Below are 18,031 nucleotides of genomic sequence, written 5' to 3'. Positions count from 1 at the left end.
ATAGATCTACATTTACAAAGTGTACGAATAAACACATAATATATACAGAAAGTCCACCGTCGGGCCAAGTCTCTCCCTGTGTAGCAGTGCCTCCTTGTGGACAGATTGTGCGTTTCACCCGGGCAGTATCGGGGGGATTTGTAAAAATGTCAGTCCAGTGTATTTGGCGGGGATCAAGTGGTTTTAGGATTTTCTTCTGTGATGTTCCTTTGTCGTTTTTCTCTCTTGTTCGTTCTCTGATCTCCCGTGTGCTCAAATTGTGCATTTTCTATCGAGACCGTCGTTGGGGCCGTGTTCATTATGTGTTCATTGGCCTAAAGAGATGAAGACAAAATGAAAGAAAAGTCATAATTAGAAGGACAATATAACAAAGTTTAATAGCTAACATTAAAGTTATAAGCCCAGTATAGAAATGTATTACCAGAGGTGGGTAGAGGAGCAACAAATAAAGTTAGTAGTAGTAGTAGTGGTCCAAGAAACGACTCAAGTAAGAGTAAAAAAGTATTTGGGGAAACTTTAACTCAAGTAAACGTATCCTTGAGAGAAACTGTCTGGACGTAACATCTGATTCATGATTTGAGGTTTATGTAACTGGAGGGACAAAACATTTAATAATGCACAAAATTGGTATTTTCAAAAGATGAATGAAAGTATTACTCAAGTAGGTGTAAAAGTATAGTGTCAAAACGTTACTCCATGAAGTATGAATTCTTGAAAAAGTTCTTCAAATAATTGTAGCTTCAGAGATTTTTGCTACTTTTTTTTTTTTTTTTTTTTTTTTTTTTTAAGATTAGCGTTTGTGACTCCTCAGTGAAGATAATAAAAATAAAAAAAATATTTAAATATACCATTTGTTTACCTTAACGTCTGTATCAAAAGCTAATAGTAATAAACTGCATAATTAAATCAAATAAAAATAGACAACATTAAATGAAACCCGAGCCCAACACAAATAACAGGATGTGTTCCCCTTTGGCTATCAAAAAATAAAAGCATTATTAAAATATTTTTTCACACACTGGGACCATCTTTCTCTCTGTCAGAGGGGAACAGCACAGGAGCGAGTGGAGGGGCAGGAGAGGTGTAAAGACAGAAAGAGGGAATAAACAGGCAAAAGTGCAGCGTGTCCTAAACCAGAGGCAAACGGGTGTGAGATCAGGGCACATATGCAGCCTCACTCCTCTGCTGCTGCTGAAGTTCTGGTGTAATACTTTAAGACTTTTAAATGCCTTTTAGGGGTACAAGCTGTGGTAGACAACAGAGTACAGACCTGCTCCGGCCTTCTTCACCAGACCAGGGACCTGGAGCGAGTGCTGACTCCTTTCCTCCGGGTGGGCTCGGCTCCAGCTGCGTTTCGATGGCTTCGTTTGTGAGACTCCAGGAATAACTGACAGGACAGAGAGAAAACAAAGCTTAAGCAGATTTAAACTATTTGAATACAACTTTACTGAAGTTTTTTGATTTCAGAAATCACAAATGTACGGTTGGGGAGGCAGTTACTATGTCTGGTATTGTTGCTGTTTAATTCATGACTTGCCATCCCGAGTACGCAGTGTATTTCCCATTGTGTCCCTGCCTTCAGTGTCTATGTAAATGTATGATAGAAGAAAAGTGAGTATAATCGGTTCCCTGTTTAGCTGTGATCATTTAGCTACGTATTTTTCACTTTGGATGTATAGATTGTGGAAGGGAATCACTTTTGCAGCAGTGACGTTGGCATTTTCAAACCAAACCGCAAGATGGTCGTACCTTCTTGGCGAACGCCCGGCCGCACTGGTCGCACGCGTGGAGCGAGAAGTTCTTGGTGACTCGGACCTCGGTGGAGCCCAGGGTGCTGCTCTCGTACTGGGTGTCGTGGCGGCGTGAGCTCTGGGTGCCGGGTGAGGCGGCGGAGGAGGAGGCGGAGCGGTGGTGCGAGTGGCGGGTCATGGGAGGGCTGACGGGCCGAGGCTGATGTTTGCGCGTGGCCGGAGCGGGCGGGGTCGCGGCTGAGGCGTCCTGCTGCTTGCGAGGGGTGGAGTGAGAGGCCGAGGAGGAAGAAGAAGACGCCGCGGGTGTGTTGGAGGCAGAGCTCTCCTGTTTCCTCAGAGACGGCGAGGGCGAACTGATGTGGCTCCCGTTCACCTCCTCTTTGATGCTGGTCCTCTTCTGGGGAGTGTTATTGGTGGTGAGCACCTCCTCGGCCTGCCGCTTCACCGCGCGGCTCTCCAGTTTGGGCATGATCTTGGCGAGGTAGGACGAGGACTTCTTGTGCACGACGGTGACGTGGCGGAGCACGTCCCGCTTGCGGCGCGACTCGTAGCTGCAGAGGGGGCAGCGGTAGAACTTGATGAAGATCTCCGAGCCGTCGGTGTGGAGCTCGATGTGCTTGGACAGGTTCTGCCGCGAGCTGAACTGTCTCTTGCAGAGCTTGCAGAAGAGCTGCTTGAAGTCAAAGCCGACGGAGAGCGCCTTGGTTTTGAGCACGGGGATGTTGGAGGACGGGGCACTCTTCTGGCTCTCGGGGGGCTCCTCCTTCGTCTTGGTGGCGTTCGTCTGGGGGCTTTTGGCGGTCTGTGCGCTGTCGCGTGGGGACGGAGCAGGACTGCTGTCGACTTCTTCTTCTTCTTCTTCCTCCTCCTCCTCCTCCTCTTCTTCTTCTTCTTCCTCTGCATCCTCCTCCTCCTCAGGTTCTGCATCAGAGTTTTCGATTTTCTCTTGTTTCACTTGGACGTTACAGGAGGACTCCAATCTGGGAGAAGGGGGACTCGTTTGAGTGACGGGCACTGCCGGGACGTTGTTTCTATTCTTCGAGCTGTAAATCTTGTGGACGATTCGCATGTGCCTCTTTAACATCAGCTGAAAAACGACAAGAGAGAAGTAATATGAGACTATTGATGTGTCACTAAAAAGGTTGTTCTAGCTCAATTCAGCTTTGATGCATGACCTTATTCTACAGTAAGAAGACAGAAGGCATGACAATAGCGTGATCAGAATTGATTTCATAATTGATTGTCATAATAAAGTGACAAAATCAGATTGTGGGTAGAGGTAACTATGTTCTCTGTGATATAGAATGTATTCTTAGTCAAATAACCATGCCACAACTGTATTTTGACTCCTTAGTGGGAGATTGAAGAACAGAATTGGGCAGACTGACCTGTGAGCTGTAGGTCCTCTTGCAGAGAGAGCAGCGGCTGGACATGAGGCTGCTGCTGCTGCTGTTGTTGTTGTTGCTGCTGCTGCTGCCGTTCCTGGTGCTGCTGTTGCTGCTGTTGCTACTCGGGGGTTTGGACGTGCTCGGAGCAGGAGGTTTGGAGCTCACGGCTTTGGCAGGAGAGGCTGTGTTGCTCTGTTGGGAGGCTGAATCATCCAGAACGAACGGCTGATCGGGTTTTGTAGCGATGCTGGGAGCCATGTGGTCTCTGCGGAGTCCGCGATGCACCTCATCGAAATGTCGCCTAACATTGGCTTTAGTCGCAAATGTCTTTAAGCAAACTGGACATGACTTCCCGGTGGGTGTGCAGACCGTCTGTGGCCGACCTTAAACAAAGAAGGTAAAAACAAAATGACCGTTTGAAAGTACTCTGGATACCTTGCATTCCCTTTAGTAAGACTTCCACGTTTGTAGAAAAGGATTCAGTTGTAGTCATCTGGAAACTGTTTTGACTTTCATCCAAAAGTAAATCTCAATCTGTGGATCTAGACTAAGAACTCGGATATGACTCTCTGTGAGGAAAGTTGTAAAAAGCGTTATAGCTGAGCCTAAACAGACACTCTACAAAAGGCTGTACCAACACAGAAGGTGCATAAATTCAGGATTACAGAGCGCTGTGAAGATTCTAAGCAGGAGAAGAGATAGTTTGAAACAAGATGCGGTGGCAGCCAGACGCGAAGATGGCACGAGGGCTAAACACTGGCCATTCAGATGCTAATCAGCTACTTATCTGTGATGAGGGAGCTGCAGCCAAAAAAACAGTGCAAACAAATCGATAAACAGGACAGGCTATAATCAGATGGCTCCGCCCACTTGGAGAGAGTGTGTGAGACTTTCATTGGGTGAGTTGCCTGGTTTTATGGGTCATGTGGTTGTGGTGATTGGGTGCGAGGACATGTGGGAATGCTTTTAAATGCACTGTAAAGCACTTGTAACTTTATGAATCTTGGTTAGAAAGTTCTCTCCCCTCCAAGCGTCAAAAACACTCTGTTCTGCATCTCCTTGATAGCTGATGTTTTTTCAGTCTGTGGCGTGGCGTTTTTTTAAGTCCATAAATCATCTCCTGGATCTAAACTGTGTAATTCCCTCTGTAGCCAGTAGATGGCATCAAAACACAGGTAGTCCCTGGTTAAGATAAGATAAGATAATCCTTTATTGTCCCACATGGGGAAATTCCATTGATAAAAGAGCAGAGATCCAAATGTAATATTGTTTGCCATTTTTAAAAAATATATAATTTTTTTCCGCCCTTATTTTTTTTTTTTTTTATTGAACAGCAGGTGACGGGTATACAATATTTATACAATTACAACTTTTCTTTCTGTAAGAGAAAGTGAACATAAAGGCGTAAACGAGAGAGAAAAGAGAAAAAAATATATAATTGTTATGTATTTGGTTGCACTGTCATGGTAATGTTTTGTGCGTGTTAGAGTATGGAGTTAATGTTGATGTGTATGCCAATGCATTGGTAAATGGGTGAATGAACAGCAATAAAGTAGAGGGATAGCCTAAGGGCAGAAGGATAAATAGTAAATAAATCAGTTTTTATCATCACTATTGTCGTCATATCATCATTTAATTGAATTCCTTCTGTATTAGTAGTTTTTGTGTGTATCCTATGCTGATTAAATAGACAAGGGAGAGATGCTAAAGTAAAGGTTTAAAGGCTAATAACATTACAAATACTGAATATTTGTCTTTCAACATGTATCGGAGAATAAAAGTAATGAAGAGCTCTGGATGGAAATATAAAGGTTATCGAGACGTGTGGAAATGAAACAAAACATAGTGTCTACAAAACAAATATTACAGGCAGTAAATGTACAGTCGTAAGTACCTTTGACCATGGAGAGGAGGCTCGTAGGAACAGTGCGTGTATCCGTGTACTTCCGGAGCTCCTCCAGTCTGGTCTGGTGCATCTTACGACAGTGACGCCTGATGCTGCGGCGAGATTTAAAGTCTTGACCACACAGACAGCAGGAGATGGTCACGTCCTCCACCTGCAGGCGAGGAACAGCCGTGAGTATGAGGATATTTAGAACAGAGGTTATGCGCTCGTGTCATGTTCATGTTTTGACAGGGAGCCCGAACTATGAGCAAAGCAGTTGTCGTTTGGCCATATTTTATTTTTGTCCAGATGTTTATGGATTTCTTGCCATTTTTTTTTACTTTTATTTTCAATGTTTACCGTCAAGTAGCTGTTTACATTTTCAGATAAACTCTTTGTGACGTCCTTTGCAACATCCTCCAGTTAGAAAAAATAAATCACGTTACTAAACGGGTAGATTGAAGCATTATTTAACGTATAATTGAATGTATATTTCCGCGTTAAGTTTATGATCGACAAAAAGACATCTCTACATAGAAATAAGAGGTCCAGTCAAAAACGTTGGCCTTTCAGAGACGATGTAGAAGGAGATCTGAAGAATACAGGAACATTAGCAAGCTTGTGAACGTTTGTCTTGTCCCTGCATACAGTTTTAGTAAGAAATGACCGTAAAGTTTTAATAAATAAGACCACGATATCCATTTACTGCGTCCACGGCAGAGGGTTTTAAGGCCCATAGACATAGTTCTGAAATCAAAGATAGTCTGTAGCCCTGTGTTGATTTCAGTCCAATATTTTTTGAGCGACAGGGCAGTCCTAAAACACGGTGGTTTGTCTCCTGGCTGCCGCACTTTCTCCAACAGTTAGCATTTCTCTTGTGAATAATAGACACCTTGACATGGTGTTATGAAAACTTGTGTCATATTTTTCCAACAGAATTCCCTCCAGACATGTGATTTTGATTGATTTTGATCAGGCAAGACACTTAAGCCACATTGCCTCGTATGAAAGTGTAGGTGAATGGATGGTGGTCGGAGGGGTTGGTGGCGCAGCCTGGCTTTTGTCAGTCTGTCCCAGGGCAGCTGTGGCTACAATAATAGCTTACCACAAGCAGTGTGGAGGGAATGAATAATGAAAACAGTGTAGCGCTTTTGAGAGGCTTTGACCAGCCTGTTAAGTGCATTACACGTGTAAGACATTATTATTATGGTAATATCAAACTCGTACTGTATGTTGTGTCATTACCCCGCTGTTGGAGTCCTCGTCTTCAGCCGGAGGCACTGGGGCAGGTGTCTCCTCAGGGGGCTCCACCTCCTCCACAGGGGGTGGACTGGGGCTCCTCTGACTCTCCGTCTCCACCGGTTGACTCGGCTGATTATTGTCCACACTCTCCGTGGACTGTCCTTCCCACGCCACTGGACTCTCTCTGGCACTGTGGACAACAACACACCCTTGTAAAGAGATCTGGCGTTTGGTGTTTTGAGTTTTAAACTATCTTTAAATGTGAGATCGAAAGCACAGACGTGACAAAAATTGTAAGAATTGTAAGAGACAGTACACTGCATCAGTTTAGTCAAAATTGTGCTAGTATTATTTCTTAATTGTGGTAGATGTTTTAAAAAGCGCAGAAAGCTGATGATAGACTGCACATGAAGTAGTGCGCTGTTTAAGGCAGTGAATATGCATGGATAAGAACATTGCAGTTAAAACTTTGTAGGGCTGAGTATTGGTTCTATTTCCCATGTTTTTATCTTGCACTTCTGTGTCTGTCTTCCCCCAACGCTCTGATTTATTGGCTATTGCATTAGTGGTGATGCTCCGAGTCCCACCGACACCACACTCATGAGAACTAAACTAAAGAATTGTACAAAATGAATAAATTAAATTAAACTTTTTGTTGCAGCAGACTGAAGTGTTCCAGCATAAGTTGCTCACAAGCCACAATCTACAGTCCAATGGCACAGCAGTCCAATTGAGTGTTTTTTTAACCTGGGAGTCCTGGAGGGATAGCGGGCCATCTCGTCCTCTGTGGAGAGGTACTGAAACACTGCCTTTGTGGTGGTCTGAATGGGCTCCAGTCGAACCACAAAGTCTGAAGGGTCAGCTCTGGGGTAGATGGTGTCCATCAGGTCCTTCATGGCTATAGACTGTTTGTCTCCATCTCCACCTGCAACAAAATGAGAGAATACCATTTCTGACAAAGTAATTCAGAGCATATTAGATGGCAGGAGAAGATCACCCAGAGCAAGTTGTATGTGATGACAAGTGAGCGAAGAGAGGGATACAGGAGGTGTATGGCATACAGAGTACAGAGTATACGGAGTACAGAGTATACAGAGTATGTGTATGCGAGTATGTGCACTGACCGTCTGTGTCGGGCAGCCGGGATAAACAGTAGTATTCTTTGTGAGTGATGAGATTGGGCAGGCCTCTGAACAGACTGCGGCACAGTTTACATTCAAAGATGGTGTCCACCTCCTTCAGCAGCATGTTCTTCAGCTGGCTCGTGCCTGAAGAAAAACACAACACTTGAAGAGCTCCAAAACCATGTGTTTTAGGTAAAGTGCCATTTGTTTGATCACCAAAGCTCATTCAATTAAAAAATCCAGCAAACGAATAGTTCCTCAAAACAAAAGGATTAGAATGAAATGATCAAAAGAGAGTATTTTAACTATTTTAACAGTGTAAGTACTTTAAGTACTTGCACTGTAGATTACATTGATATTGTAATACATTATATTTGACCAGTTACAGTGCTAAAAATGCAATACAAATTTAACTATACTACGGGTACTTTGCAATACGTTTGAGTAACTTTACCTGCAGACACGCTTAAAACTGTATTTTCCAGTCATCATGGAACTGGTATTTTATAAAACTGTCAATATTTCAGCTGATCATTTTATATAATCAATAAACATATATTCAATTCAAAACATCTGCACCCTCATTTTGGACCTTCACCCATGTTTGAAAACAACTGCTCGTGCCACAAACTGGAGATACACAGTAGAAGTTTAACATATAAGCAGCGTAGATGAGCGTTCCTCTGCACAGCTCCACAGCTCCGAGACAAATACTGACACTGACTACAACATAAGAGGCACGGATCAGTTTGGATCAGTTTGGATCAGTTTCTCTTCGAGCTCAGTGTTTGCTCTTCTCAGTGCTGTGTGATTGGTCAGGACACAGGAGGCATGACGCGTGCTATTGGGAAGACAGGGAGGGGAAAGGCGTGGAAAGCACAGGGAAGACCGGACTGGCGGTGTGTGGGGCTGGCGGTGTGTGGGGCTGGCGGTGTGTGGGGCTGGCGGTGTGTGGGGCTGGCGGTGTGGGGGTAGCGGTGTGGGAGCGGCGGTGTGTGGGGCTGGCGGTGTGGGGGGCTGGCGGTGTGTGGGGCTGGCGGTGTGGGGGTAGCGGTGTGGGAGCGGCGGTGTGTGGGGCTGGCGGTGTGGGGGTAGCGGTGTGTGGGGCTGGCGGTGTGGGAGTAGCGGTGTGTGGGGCTGGCGGTGTGTGGGGCTGGCGGTGTGTGGGGCTGGCGGTGTGGGGGTAGCGGTGTGGGAGCGGCGGTGTGTGGGGCTGGCGGTGTGGGGGTAGCGGTGTGTGGGGCTGGCGGTGTGGGAGTAGCGGTGTGTGGGGCTGGCGGTGTGTGGGGCTGGCGGTGTGTGGGGCTGGCGGTGTGTGGGGCTGGCGGTGTGTGGGGCTGGCGGTGTGTGGGGCTGGCAGTCTGATGCAGCACTCTGGTGGCACAAGCGTGCTAACTGCACAGACCAAAACACTTTGTAACTTGTGTTACTGAGATTGTAACAAAGAACATATTGTTTTAAAATGCAATATACAGTATTACTGTAATGTGTTACTTTTGTCCCAACACTTTTGAATTCTTTACCATACAAAGTGTTACGTCTGTGTTTGTCGAGTCAAATCCTTGAACAGCATCTTGCAAGTTATTATTTCAGTAACATTCTTTTACCGAGTTAAAGTTTTAGTCTTTTGTCAAGGTTAAGCATCGCCACTAGATTCAGTGGAATCTACAAAGCACACGCTTTTGTATTTTTTGTGCTCTTCTTCTCTTCATGAAGGGAGGAGGTTTAAACTGTATTTAAGCTTTCAGTTGACAAGACTGATTTGACTAAATGTTTTATTTTAAAAACATTAATGACATAGTTGTAGATATTTGTCGTTTATGCAACATCAAAGATATGAGAATACTCACCGGATCGGAAACATTCAATAATTTGTTGAATTCCTGATTTGGAGGTATGCAGAGGCTGCTGCAGCAGTGGGGGGTCTCCAGGCTCCACACAGTGACCTGCAGAAGAGCAGAGATGAAGCTTTGGACAATAGAAACAAAGTTCACTTCATACATGTTAAACATCTCATCTTTTATTATTCACAAAACACTGTAGTTTACTGTATAGCATAGCATAGACAGACAGCAGTAGTGCTGCTTGGAGCAGTGTTGTTTTATTTATAGTAATAGTGTTAGTAGGTGCACTAGAATCCTTATGTCAGTTCTACTCGGGTCAAACTGTGCTCAAAACCTTGAGTGGAATGACATACTTTTCTAGTTATAGTGCATTAAAGTAATTGATTGCAAGTACTTTAGTCTTCAGTATCTGTGTACACTTGTGTATGAAGGAGTGAGTGGTTCCTTGAGGTAGAAAATACTATTCAAAATATAGCCATCTACCATTTAAAACATTGTCATCACTATCGTCACAATTACAGGCACCATGATCAACCAAACAGGATAAATCCTTTAGTCACATTCATTCCCACATGTGCAAGATTTATGACTTCACTTTCTGGGGGTGAGACTGTTTTAAGTTTCTTCCCTTTGCAGTGAGACATAGCTTATGATTACAGGTAGTTTGAGCTAGACATGTTTTCCTCTGATAATAGTATTAATTTGAGCTGCCCGGTGGTGGAGTGGTTAAGGCACAGCACGCGTATGCCAGGTTCAAATCCCAACTCTGACAGTTTGCTGCATGTCCTCACCTCTCTCATCCCTCATTTCACCCAGTCCTCTCCTGTCTAACAAAGCCCACGGGACACAAAATCCTTTATTATGTTGTCCGAGCGCTTTCCTGACGAGCCAAGACCACACGTTTTAAAAATACTTTACAACGACGTTTTGGTCCAGAATCATATCCTGCCGCTCCGATTTCCAAAGTGCGTGATTGACAGACGGATTAACCAATCAGAGAAACGCATGGTCCGTTTGTGTCTCAAAAAACATGGAGGCTTAAGAGGAAAAAATGTAATTAAAATTGTACAGAGGACTGAGTCAACAAGCGATGCACTAAACTCTGTAAATCTGAGGTAAATTAATTATATATTTAATTCTGAATGTTCTGAAAATATTTGACAGGAGAAATCTTCCACATTTGAGAGACACGTGACACAATAATTAGCGGCGGTGGTTGGAGTGGTCTTTGCTCGGAGAGTTGGTCCGTATGGTCTGATTCCAGACCCTTCTGCATTTGAACAGAAGGAGGGTAACATGTAGGAGGGACCAGCAGGTCAGGCAACCCGTGTGCCACGACCTGACGAGGGGCCCAATAGCTTCGTAATGCTGTGAGAAGCAGCGGTTTGTGCTCTCACTTCACAGCAAGAAGGTCCTGGGATCACTGCATGGGCGGCACGGGGCCTTTCTGTGTGGAATTTGCATGTTCTCCCCATGTCTGCATATGTTTCCTCTACCAGTAAAAACATGTACAATAGTATGCTGGGGTATGAATGTATGAATGAGTGTGTTGTGAGAGTGAATGAGGGACAACAAATGGAAAATATAGCCGCAAGCGGCAATGATCGGCCCTCGCCACGCCGCCGCCACGCCGCAAGAGGAGGGGGCGCTAACGCGCCCCAATTGTTCTTTTATTGCGCCTACTGCTGAATCTGTGACGCTGTCACATCTTCTCCCCTTTGTTTTACCATCAAAAAGCAATTTTATTTTGAATTCTTGGCACAATGTGCGGCTTTGCCGCACAGACACCGTGACTCTTTGAATAAAAATGTGGATCACTTTTGATGGTCCACCCCTGAAGATGAGTCTCACCAAATTTCAGGTTAATAGGGCTCACGCCCTAAGAAGAGTTTGTGAAAGTATAAAGTGTAAACATGTTCTGGCGATTTCCCCATTGGAATAACATGGAAGGTTTCGGTCATCGTTACGGCAACGCCATAACAATTATGACATGGCTCTCATTGACTTTTTTGATGGGGATGCTAAAATTGAGTTGTGTGTCAAATTTCATATAATTTCGCAAAACTAAACATTTAACCTCCATATAAAATCTGTAGGGGGCGCTGTGGCGCCAAATGAATTTATTTCACTTCAAGTGGGTTTAGGGCAAAGAGTTTAACAACTGATTCTAATTTGACGCAATTCGGACTTTATCTGCGCAAACGGCAGAAATTTTAAATATGGGAGATTTCTGAAATTCTAGCTACAGTTTGCGGCTTCGCCGCACAGAGACCGTGAGAGGTATCAATGTAATTTGGATAACTTTTGATGTCCCACTCCTCAGTAGCATTTTCACCAAATTTCAGCTTTTTAGGGCCAACGCCCTGGGAGGAGTTCGTAAAAGTACGACGTTTGGAAAAACTCCAAAATCATGTTTAGCCATTTTTGAAGCAATATGGCCGACATTTGGTTGGGCGGACGGCGTTGCCGTAATAATATTTTTTACTTCTCTTGTCACCATCTACCTCTGCGCCAAATTTCATGATTCTACGATCAGATTTTTTTTGGGTCATTTCCCATCTCTCAATGCATTTTTGGTACATTTGGGGGCGCTGACGCGCCAATTTTTTTATTTTAGAAAAGGGAAATAGCCAGAATGTAGAGAGGCACGATTTTTAGAGGTGTGAACATTTTTGTGACTTTTCGTCAATGTTCACTGGGTGAAAAATAGGGGGGTTGGTCCCGAGAAGAAGAAGAAGAAGAAGAAGAAGAAGAAGAAGAAGAAGAAGAAGAAGAATATTCCGATGCGAAAACAATGTTTCCCATTTTTCAAATATCATAAACTATACATTTTCGGAAAGCGCTCGCGCTTTCCTACCTCATGGTGTGGGTCCCTGGTCACTGACGGGTACTTTCGTTAATTTTGAGTGGGCTCCGCCCACTTTGTGTTTTTGGCCCTCTATACAGTAATAATGTTCAATTTTTGCATTACATGCTTATATGCATGGAACATGCAAGAGATGGGGAACGTATTCGTGAGCTACTTAGGGCAAATGAGTGCTTTATATGGGGATGACGACCGCTTCGCGGTCGTCATCCCAATGTAAAGTGCTCGTTTAGTGCGCACTTTTGCACGGGCTTCGCCCGTTTACAACGGTAATGTTCCATTTTCCTACTATTAATTAGTATGCACGGGGCGTGCGTGAGTGAAGGAGTGCGTTAGTGAGTGTTTGGAAGTGGGCGAGCGCTTCGCGCTCGATTTCGTGCGCACTACGTGCGCACTTTCGCAGCCGTGCTTCGCACGGCCTTACGAGATTAATAGGCCTCTCGCCGGCTTGTGGCGCTCGGGCCTAATTAGCCCATGGCTACAGCATGTGTTTCATGTATGTTCATTAACATACACTGTCCAGACCAAATTAATAAACAAGCGCTTGCCCGCTTCTAAACACGCACTTGTCAACTCATGTAAGTCCAGTGCATTCTGATTAGCAGAGGGAAAATCGAACATCATTGTTGTAAACGGGCAAAGCCTGTGCGAAAGTTCAAACTTTGCCGTCGTCATCCATGTAAAGTGCTCGCGTGTCGCTCATTCATGCACGTTCATGCCTTATGGTATTGAGGGACAATAACATAAAGTGGGAAGCATTGTTTTCGCATTATTCTTTCTTCTACTCGGGACCACCCCCCATTTTTCACTGCAGGGAACAATGACGAAAAGTCATGAAAATTTGCCTCTTTACATTCTGGCTTTCATGAACTTTGGCGTCGAGGTTGATAGTGACAAGAGAATTAAAACTATATAAAACATATATTTATAGCAACGCCGTCTGCCATACCCGCCTCTTGCTTTGCAGGGCGGCGGCTATATTTATTATTATTATTTCATGCCATGACATAGTCTGAATATTGTCATTGTGATAGAAAAATAAAATAAACAAAAACTGAAATAACATACTTTAATTAACATGTTCAAAGTAAAGCTTAGGTTTGATGGGTTTGATTTCAGTTCAAACATAAGTTTTGTTTCTCACACGGCTGTTTTGACCAGCGTCGGACAAATGAACAGAGCCCTCAAACTGTGAATGGCAGCTGTGTTAGACATATTGACAGGGAGATGGAGAGATTATGCGTTTTCCTAATCCCATCCCCCAACACTAATATAATCCCAGCAGAGCACGGTCTCCGCCCCCTGCTCCCTCTGCCGGCAGGTCAAAGAGCAACCAATCACGGACGCCAATTGACTGAAACTTTTAAATGCACATCTTTTAAGTTAGGAAAACTACTATAACATGTCAAAAGCTCTTAAAAGTCCATTTTGCATAACATGTGCGGTTCAATTTGATTTACCCATCTGGCACGTCAATACAATATCTGACCGTTTGAGGGAACATTACACCATTATTATCGTTATTGGACTATCTGCTTTTTCAGTACGAGCAGTACCGTTTTGGAACACACTATCATCGCACATACGCAACACTAATAAACACAGAACTTTTAAACATATGTTGAAATCATGGTTACTTGAGAATCAAACCTGTGACCTTAGTTAAAATGCTGCTGTTGTGCTGCTGCTGCCTAATGAGTCTTCGTCTAGTGAAGGGGCGGGCAATTATTTTTCCTCCAAGGGCCATATTCAAGGCAATTGTTGTGACAAAATCTTATAATTATTAGCATTTTTCTGTAAAACTTGTACAAAATTTGCTCTCTTATTTCATGTACACTTTATCAAGGACACAAGTGCAGACACAAGTTACACAAGTTACACAGCTAAAACAGTTAAAAGATAGACACTAAAATATTGTGGGGGGGCCGGATTAACACTATTGTTGTGCTCTTGCATATTTCTGTACATGTTTTCACCCAGTAATCTGTTTTTACACGGACTCGTAATCTTTTATATTTCTCTACTAATCCTAATTGTATTGTATATAATGTAAATGTGAGTTTTGTATATTGCTGGCATTCGACATCTGGGAATACGGTTGAAAACTAGCTAAACTACAGCTAACACTGGCACATCGTAAAGAGCGGGAGAGCGACGTGTCACCTGCGTAGTGGAGCTGCTCGTCGGTCTGGCAGCACTGGTCCCTGAACCCACAGTCCGGTCCCGTCTGCGCGTCCTGTTCGGGCAGCAGGGGCGGGATGGGCCTCCACTTGGTGTTGGACAGGGAGCTCCCGTCGTCCGACCCGTCCTGCGGTTCGTACGAGTCCGACCCGGGCTCGGAGGAGGGGGCGGGAGGGCGTGGCGGCGGCGGGGGGTTCGGAGGCTGGGTTTGGTCCAGGGGCTGGGGCTGGGGGGTCTCGCTGGGCTGTGACGGTGGCGTGCGGGGGGGCGGCGTCACGTCGGTCTCCATGTCCATCAGATCGCTGTCGCTCTGTCGGAGCAAAAACACAAAAAGCTTTCAGAATTAAACTATTGGGAAAGTTACAGTAGATCAGAGGAAACCAAGGGGTGGATCAGGAAGCAAAAGCGGTCCATGGGCAAGTTGTCTAAGGTATTTCTGTCTGTACTTTATTAAACTGCTTAACGTGCTAAATCTCTCCTTTGTGATAAATAGTAATAATAATACGTTATTTCGATTGATTGTTGTATTATTTTATGCCCAAATGTTGGTGACAAGACGACTTACTCTTATTAAAGACGTAAGTCAAAGTGTCAACATTTAGTGTTTGCTGGTTTCACCAAATATAACAGCGGTCTATTAAGTAGTAATATCCTCAGGTGTGAGTCAATCGAAATCAATGAGGAAATGAAACACGAAAGAAAAGTAAATCACTCGTTGTATTCAGCACGGCTCTTAACATTTCTAAGCACGGCACGTTTTGATTCAAACGTCCTGTGGTTTGAGTGCGTGTCACTGTGTAAAGGGCCACATTAACCTTGTAACTCAGTCGCCTGCAGCAGCGCAAGTGGGTCTCTGCCAAGCTGGGACGGGGACAAGATTTTCTATCCGTTTTTAGTAGTTTTGACCGTTTTTGCTTCGCAGAGACATACCATTTATTTTGTTTTTACACAGTGCCCACAAATACACTCTGAACCCATAAACCACGCGTAAACTTACATAGGCCAGATTTAAGAGACTATACTGTCAATTATTTATTTATTGTGACCCAGATTTTCCTTTTGCGACTCCTGCACAGTTGTCTATCAGCCGGTTTTACAATTGTATCTAAAAATGTTTTGTGGAACTAAACTCGAGTGCCTCATTACTTACTTTTGAGCCTTTGCCACAGTTTAGAAGTCAAACGAATAGGAATCACATCGACGCACAACAATGAAAGACATGTAAACGATAAAAATGGAAAAAGTAATAACTAGCAGGTGCAGCGCTAGCACAAAACCATCTAGAGGGGCCATTCCTGGTACAGTATGACAACATAAATCTCACCAAAACACACAACCAAACACACAGTGATGCACAGGATGAGTACAAACAAGAACACGTTGCAATAATGACACATCACATGGTTTTGTACCTGTCTGCGGAGGACAGAGGGGCAGCTTTTCCTCCCGGGCGACTTGTGGGATCTCACCATGGTGCTAAGAGCAGTACACTACCAGCTCACCTGGACACACATGCAAAAAAAACACAACATGTGAGGCCAGAGTACCGCCACGCTGATCGAGAGAATCAAGAAACAAGAGCTCAACATGAGGAGTCAAATGATAGGACACAAGTTTACGGAGTCACGCAGACTTCCTCCAGGAGACTCCACATTAGCAACACCTTGACAGCTGCAGTCTGATGAGAAAAATACAAACACTTGCTATTCAGAGTCTCTGCACGCAGTCATTTCCAGAGCAAAACAGGCTTTGTTTTTATGATTAAAAAAAAAGCCTTCTGTTTCACAATACTTTATTTCTCTACCACCAACAAAACCCATGTCCTGTGTTTGCTGTAAATGTGATGCGACTCTGCCCCTCTAAATGAAGCTATGAAATGAAATAATAATATAATAATGCTAAATGCGTCTACCAGTATCTCGAAACATGAAGCTTTTTGACAACAGCTGTAAAGAAGTGTTATTATTATTACTAAAATTATAAGAGGTATATGTTTTCATCATTTTACTTGTGTTCCTAATCTGTCTAACCTGTATTGCAACCCTGGAATTTCCCCATTCTGGGACAAATAAAGGTGATCTTCTATAGGCAGGTTATAATCCACTTGTAGACGAGGGTTTGTCCATATTCCACTAGAGGGCGACAATGTTTAACTTCATGTTTTTTACACCAGTAGAACATTGATTATGACTATTCAGATAACATCACAACATATTATAATTTTAAAGAATCTAATTTGTCATAGATACTAAGAGCAACACATTTAACAGAGATAAGTCTTTTGTCTAAAATGGATGAGTAATCTTAATTATTCAGCCTGTACAAGTCATACACGTTTATGATTCTGTGTTAGAGACGGCTTCAACGAGTGTTCATTATTTCAAACTCATACCTGACCATGGCTGTGAGGATGAGGTGCATTCTGGTGGTTTTTGCACAAGATCCTCACAATGTGCTTTGCTGAGCCCCTTTAGGCGACCAAGAATTTATTTCATTGACTACAGCCTTTCACATGGACAAAGATGTTACAGTTCAAACCAAAATAAAACACAATTCCTGTGCTGTTTGAGCTATTACAATTCACTGAACATAAACAACTACTTCTGGTCATTTTGTTTTAACTTTCAAGTTTCTTATTATTAATGGCTTTGTTATTCTAATAAGACATGTGTCTTATTAGTGTTCCCTTTTAAGGCATCTCCCTCCCTCTAACCACAGAGTCCACTGAAGAGAAGAAAATAAGTCCTTCCTCCAGGGTTTTAGTCAAGTGACCATTTTTTGAGTCCGAATCACGCTCATGTCCTCATTGTTCAAGTCACTTTGGACTAGTCCAAGTCGAGACCAAGTCCTCTTCAGTAAAGTCTGAGTGTAAGTCAGTGAAATAAGGCTAGAGTCTGATTCACCCGGTTTGAACTGGAGTCCAGTCCATTTATTAAGAGTTTTCTAGTTATTTTACTCCCTTTACTCGCTCATATTTTTAAATATGCTTTAGAGCATAGAGTCTGTAACATAAGGACTTGAGAGCTGGAACTCAGTCTGAGGTCTTGGTCTACAAGTGCGAGAATCACTTTAGAACATCAGAAATGCTCCAGCGTCATCAGTCATTATGTTTGAGTCGAGTTACAAGTCACAGAAGTTTCTTGGGCAAACGAGTCACAAACCCGAGCCCTGGACTCAAGTGTAACATTTCTGCTTTTCTCACCAATATAATACAATATATTTTATTGCCATCTGAAAGATGTGTCAAATACAGAATACATTAACATGTAAATTTTTACAAGTTAATATTCTGTACGTGTAAGTACATGTACAATATCAAAACATAATCAAGTTAAATTAATTACCCAAAAATAAAGGTTTTCAATAGGTTTATGCACTTTGATTTACAGGCTTGTGGACGTTTATAAAATATTGCATAAAATAACGTGGGTTAAAGGTCAAAAGGTTAGAGGGCAAGACTAAAGCAGTGTTTCCCTCTCAAAGTGGAACTGCATATTACAAAATAAGATGCTGACACACATAAGAGAGAGAAGCAGACCACAGAGGAGACAGCAACATTATGAGCTGAGCCAGATCCCCAGAGCAGAGACCACCTTCTGCTGCTTCTATTGAGGTGTGTTGCTTCCACATTAAACATGAGGGACTTCTAAATTAAAGCACTACATGGCCGTTACTTCAGTTACTTTTTGATACTTTTCCATCCAGACTGAATTTAGGCACATGGATTTTTTCTTTTGCAATAAGGACGGC

At 43.4% G+C, this 18,031-nt stretch overlaps 1 protein-coding gene across 1 annotated transcript; it reads right to left on the bottom strand.

Annotated features, from left to right (window-relative positions):
• Positions 1–1,277: 1,277 nt before the first annotated feature.
• znf800b (zinc finger protein 800b) lies at positions 1,278–15,787 on the bottom strand. Its single transcript, XM_072454883.1, has 10 exons — positions 15,694–15,787; positions 14,264–14,591; positions 9,241–9,336; positions 7,391–7,534; positions 7,014–7,191; positions 6,270–6,456; positions 5,034–5,196; positions 3,140–3,522; positions 1,750–2,838; positions 1,278–1,387 (listed from the first exon to the last, which is right to left on the bottom strand). The coding sequence occupies exons 1-10, from the start codon at positions 15,751–15,753 to the stop codon at positions 1,286–1,288; spliced, it is 2,730 nt and encodes a 909-aa protein (XP_072310984.1). The 5' UTR covers positions 15,754–15,787; the 3' UTR covers positions 1,278–1,285.
• Between the last annotated feature and the right edge of the window lie 2,244 nt (positions 15,788–18,031).

This window comes from Eucyclogobius newberryi, unplaced genomic scaffold (genome assembly GCF_026437365.1).
Source record: "Eucyclogobius newberryi isolate DKJ021-1_F unplaced genomic scaffold, fEucNew1.0.hap1 SCAF_2, whole genome shotgun sequence".
Taxonomy (NCBI): Eukaryota; Metazoa; Chordata; class Actinopteri; order Gobiiformes; family Gobiidae; genus Eucyclogobius; species Eucyclogobius newberryi.
The sequence above is the reverse complement of the archived record's forward strand: the minus strand, read 5'-3'. Positions and strand labels throughout refer to the sequence as shown.

What these genes read in the sequence shown, in the direction of transcription:
- znf800b (XM_072454883.1), bottom strand. Translation starts at nt 15,753, where the DNA reads ATGGTGAGATCCCACAAGTCGCCCGGGAGGAAAAGCTGCCCCTCTGTC. An exon ending in CGAGCAGCTCCACTACGCAG is followed by an intron (nt 9,337 to 14,263) that starts GTGACACGTCGC and finishes GCTCTTCTGCAG; the next exon opens with GTCACTGTGTGGAGCCTGGA. An exon ending in TATCCCTCCAGGACTCCCAG is followed by an intron (nt 6,457 to 7,013) that starts GTTAAAAAAACA and finishes TGTTGTCCACAG; the next exon opens with TGCCAGAGAGAGTCCAGTGG.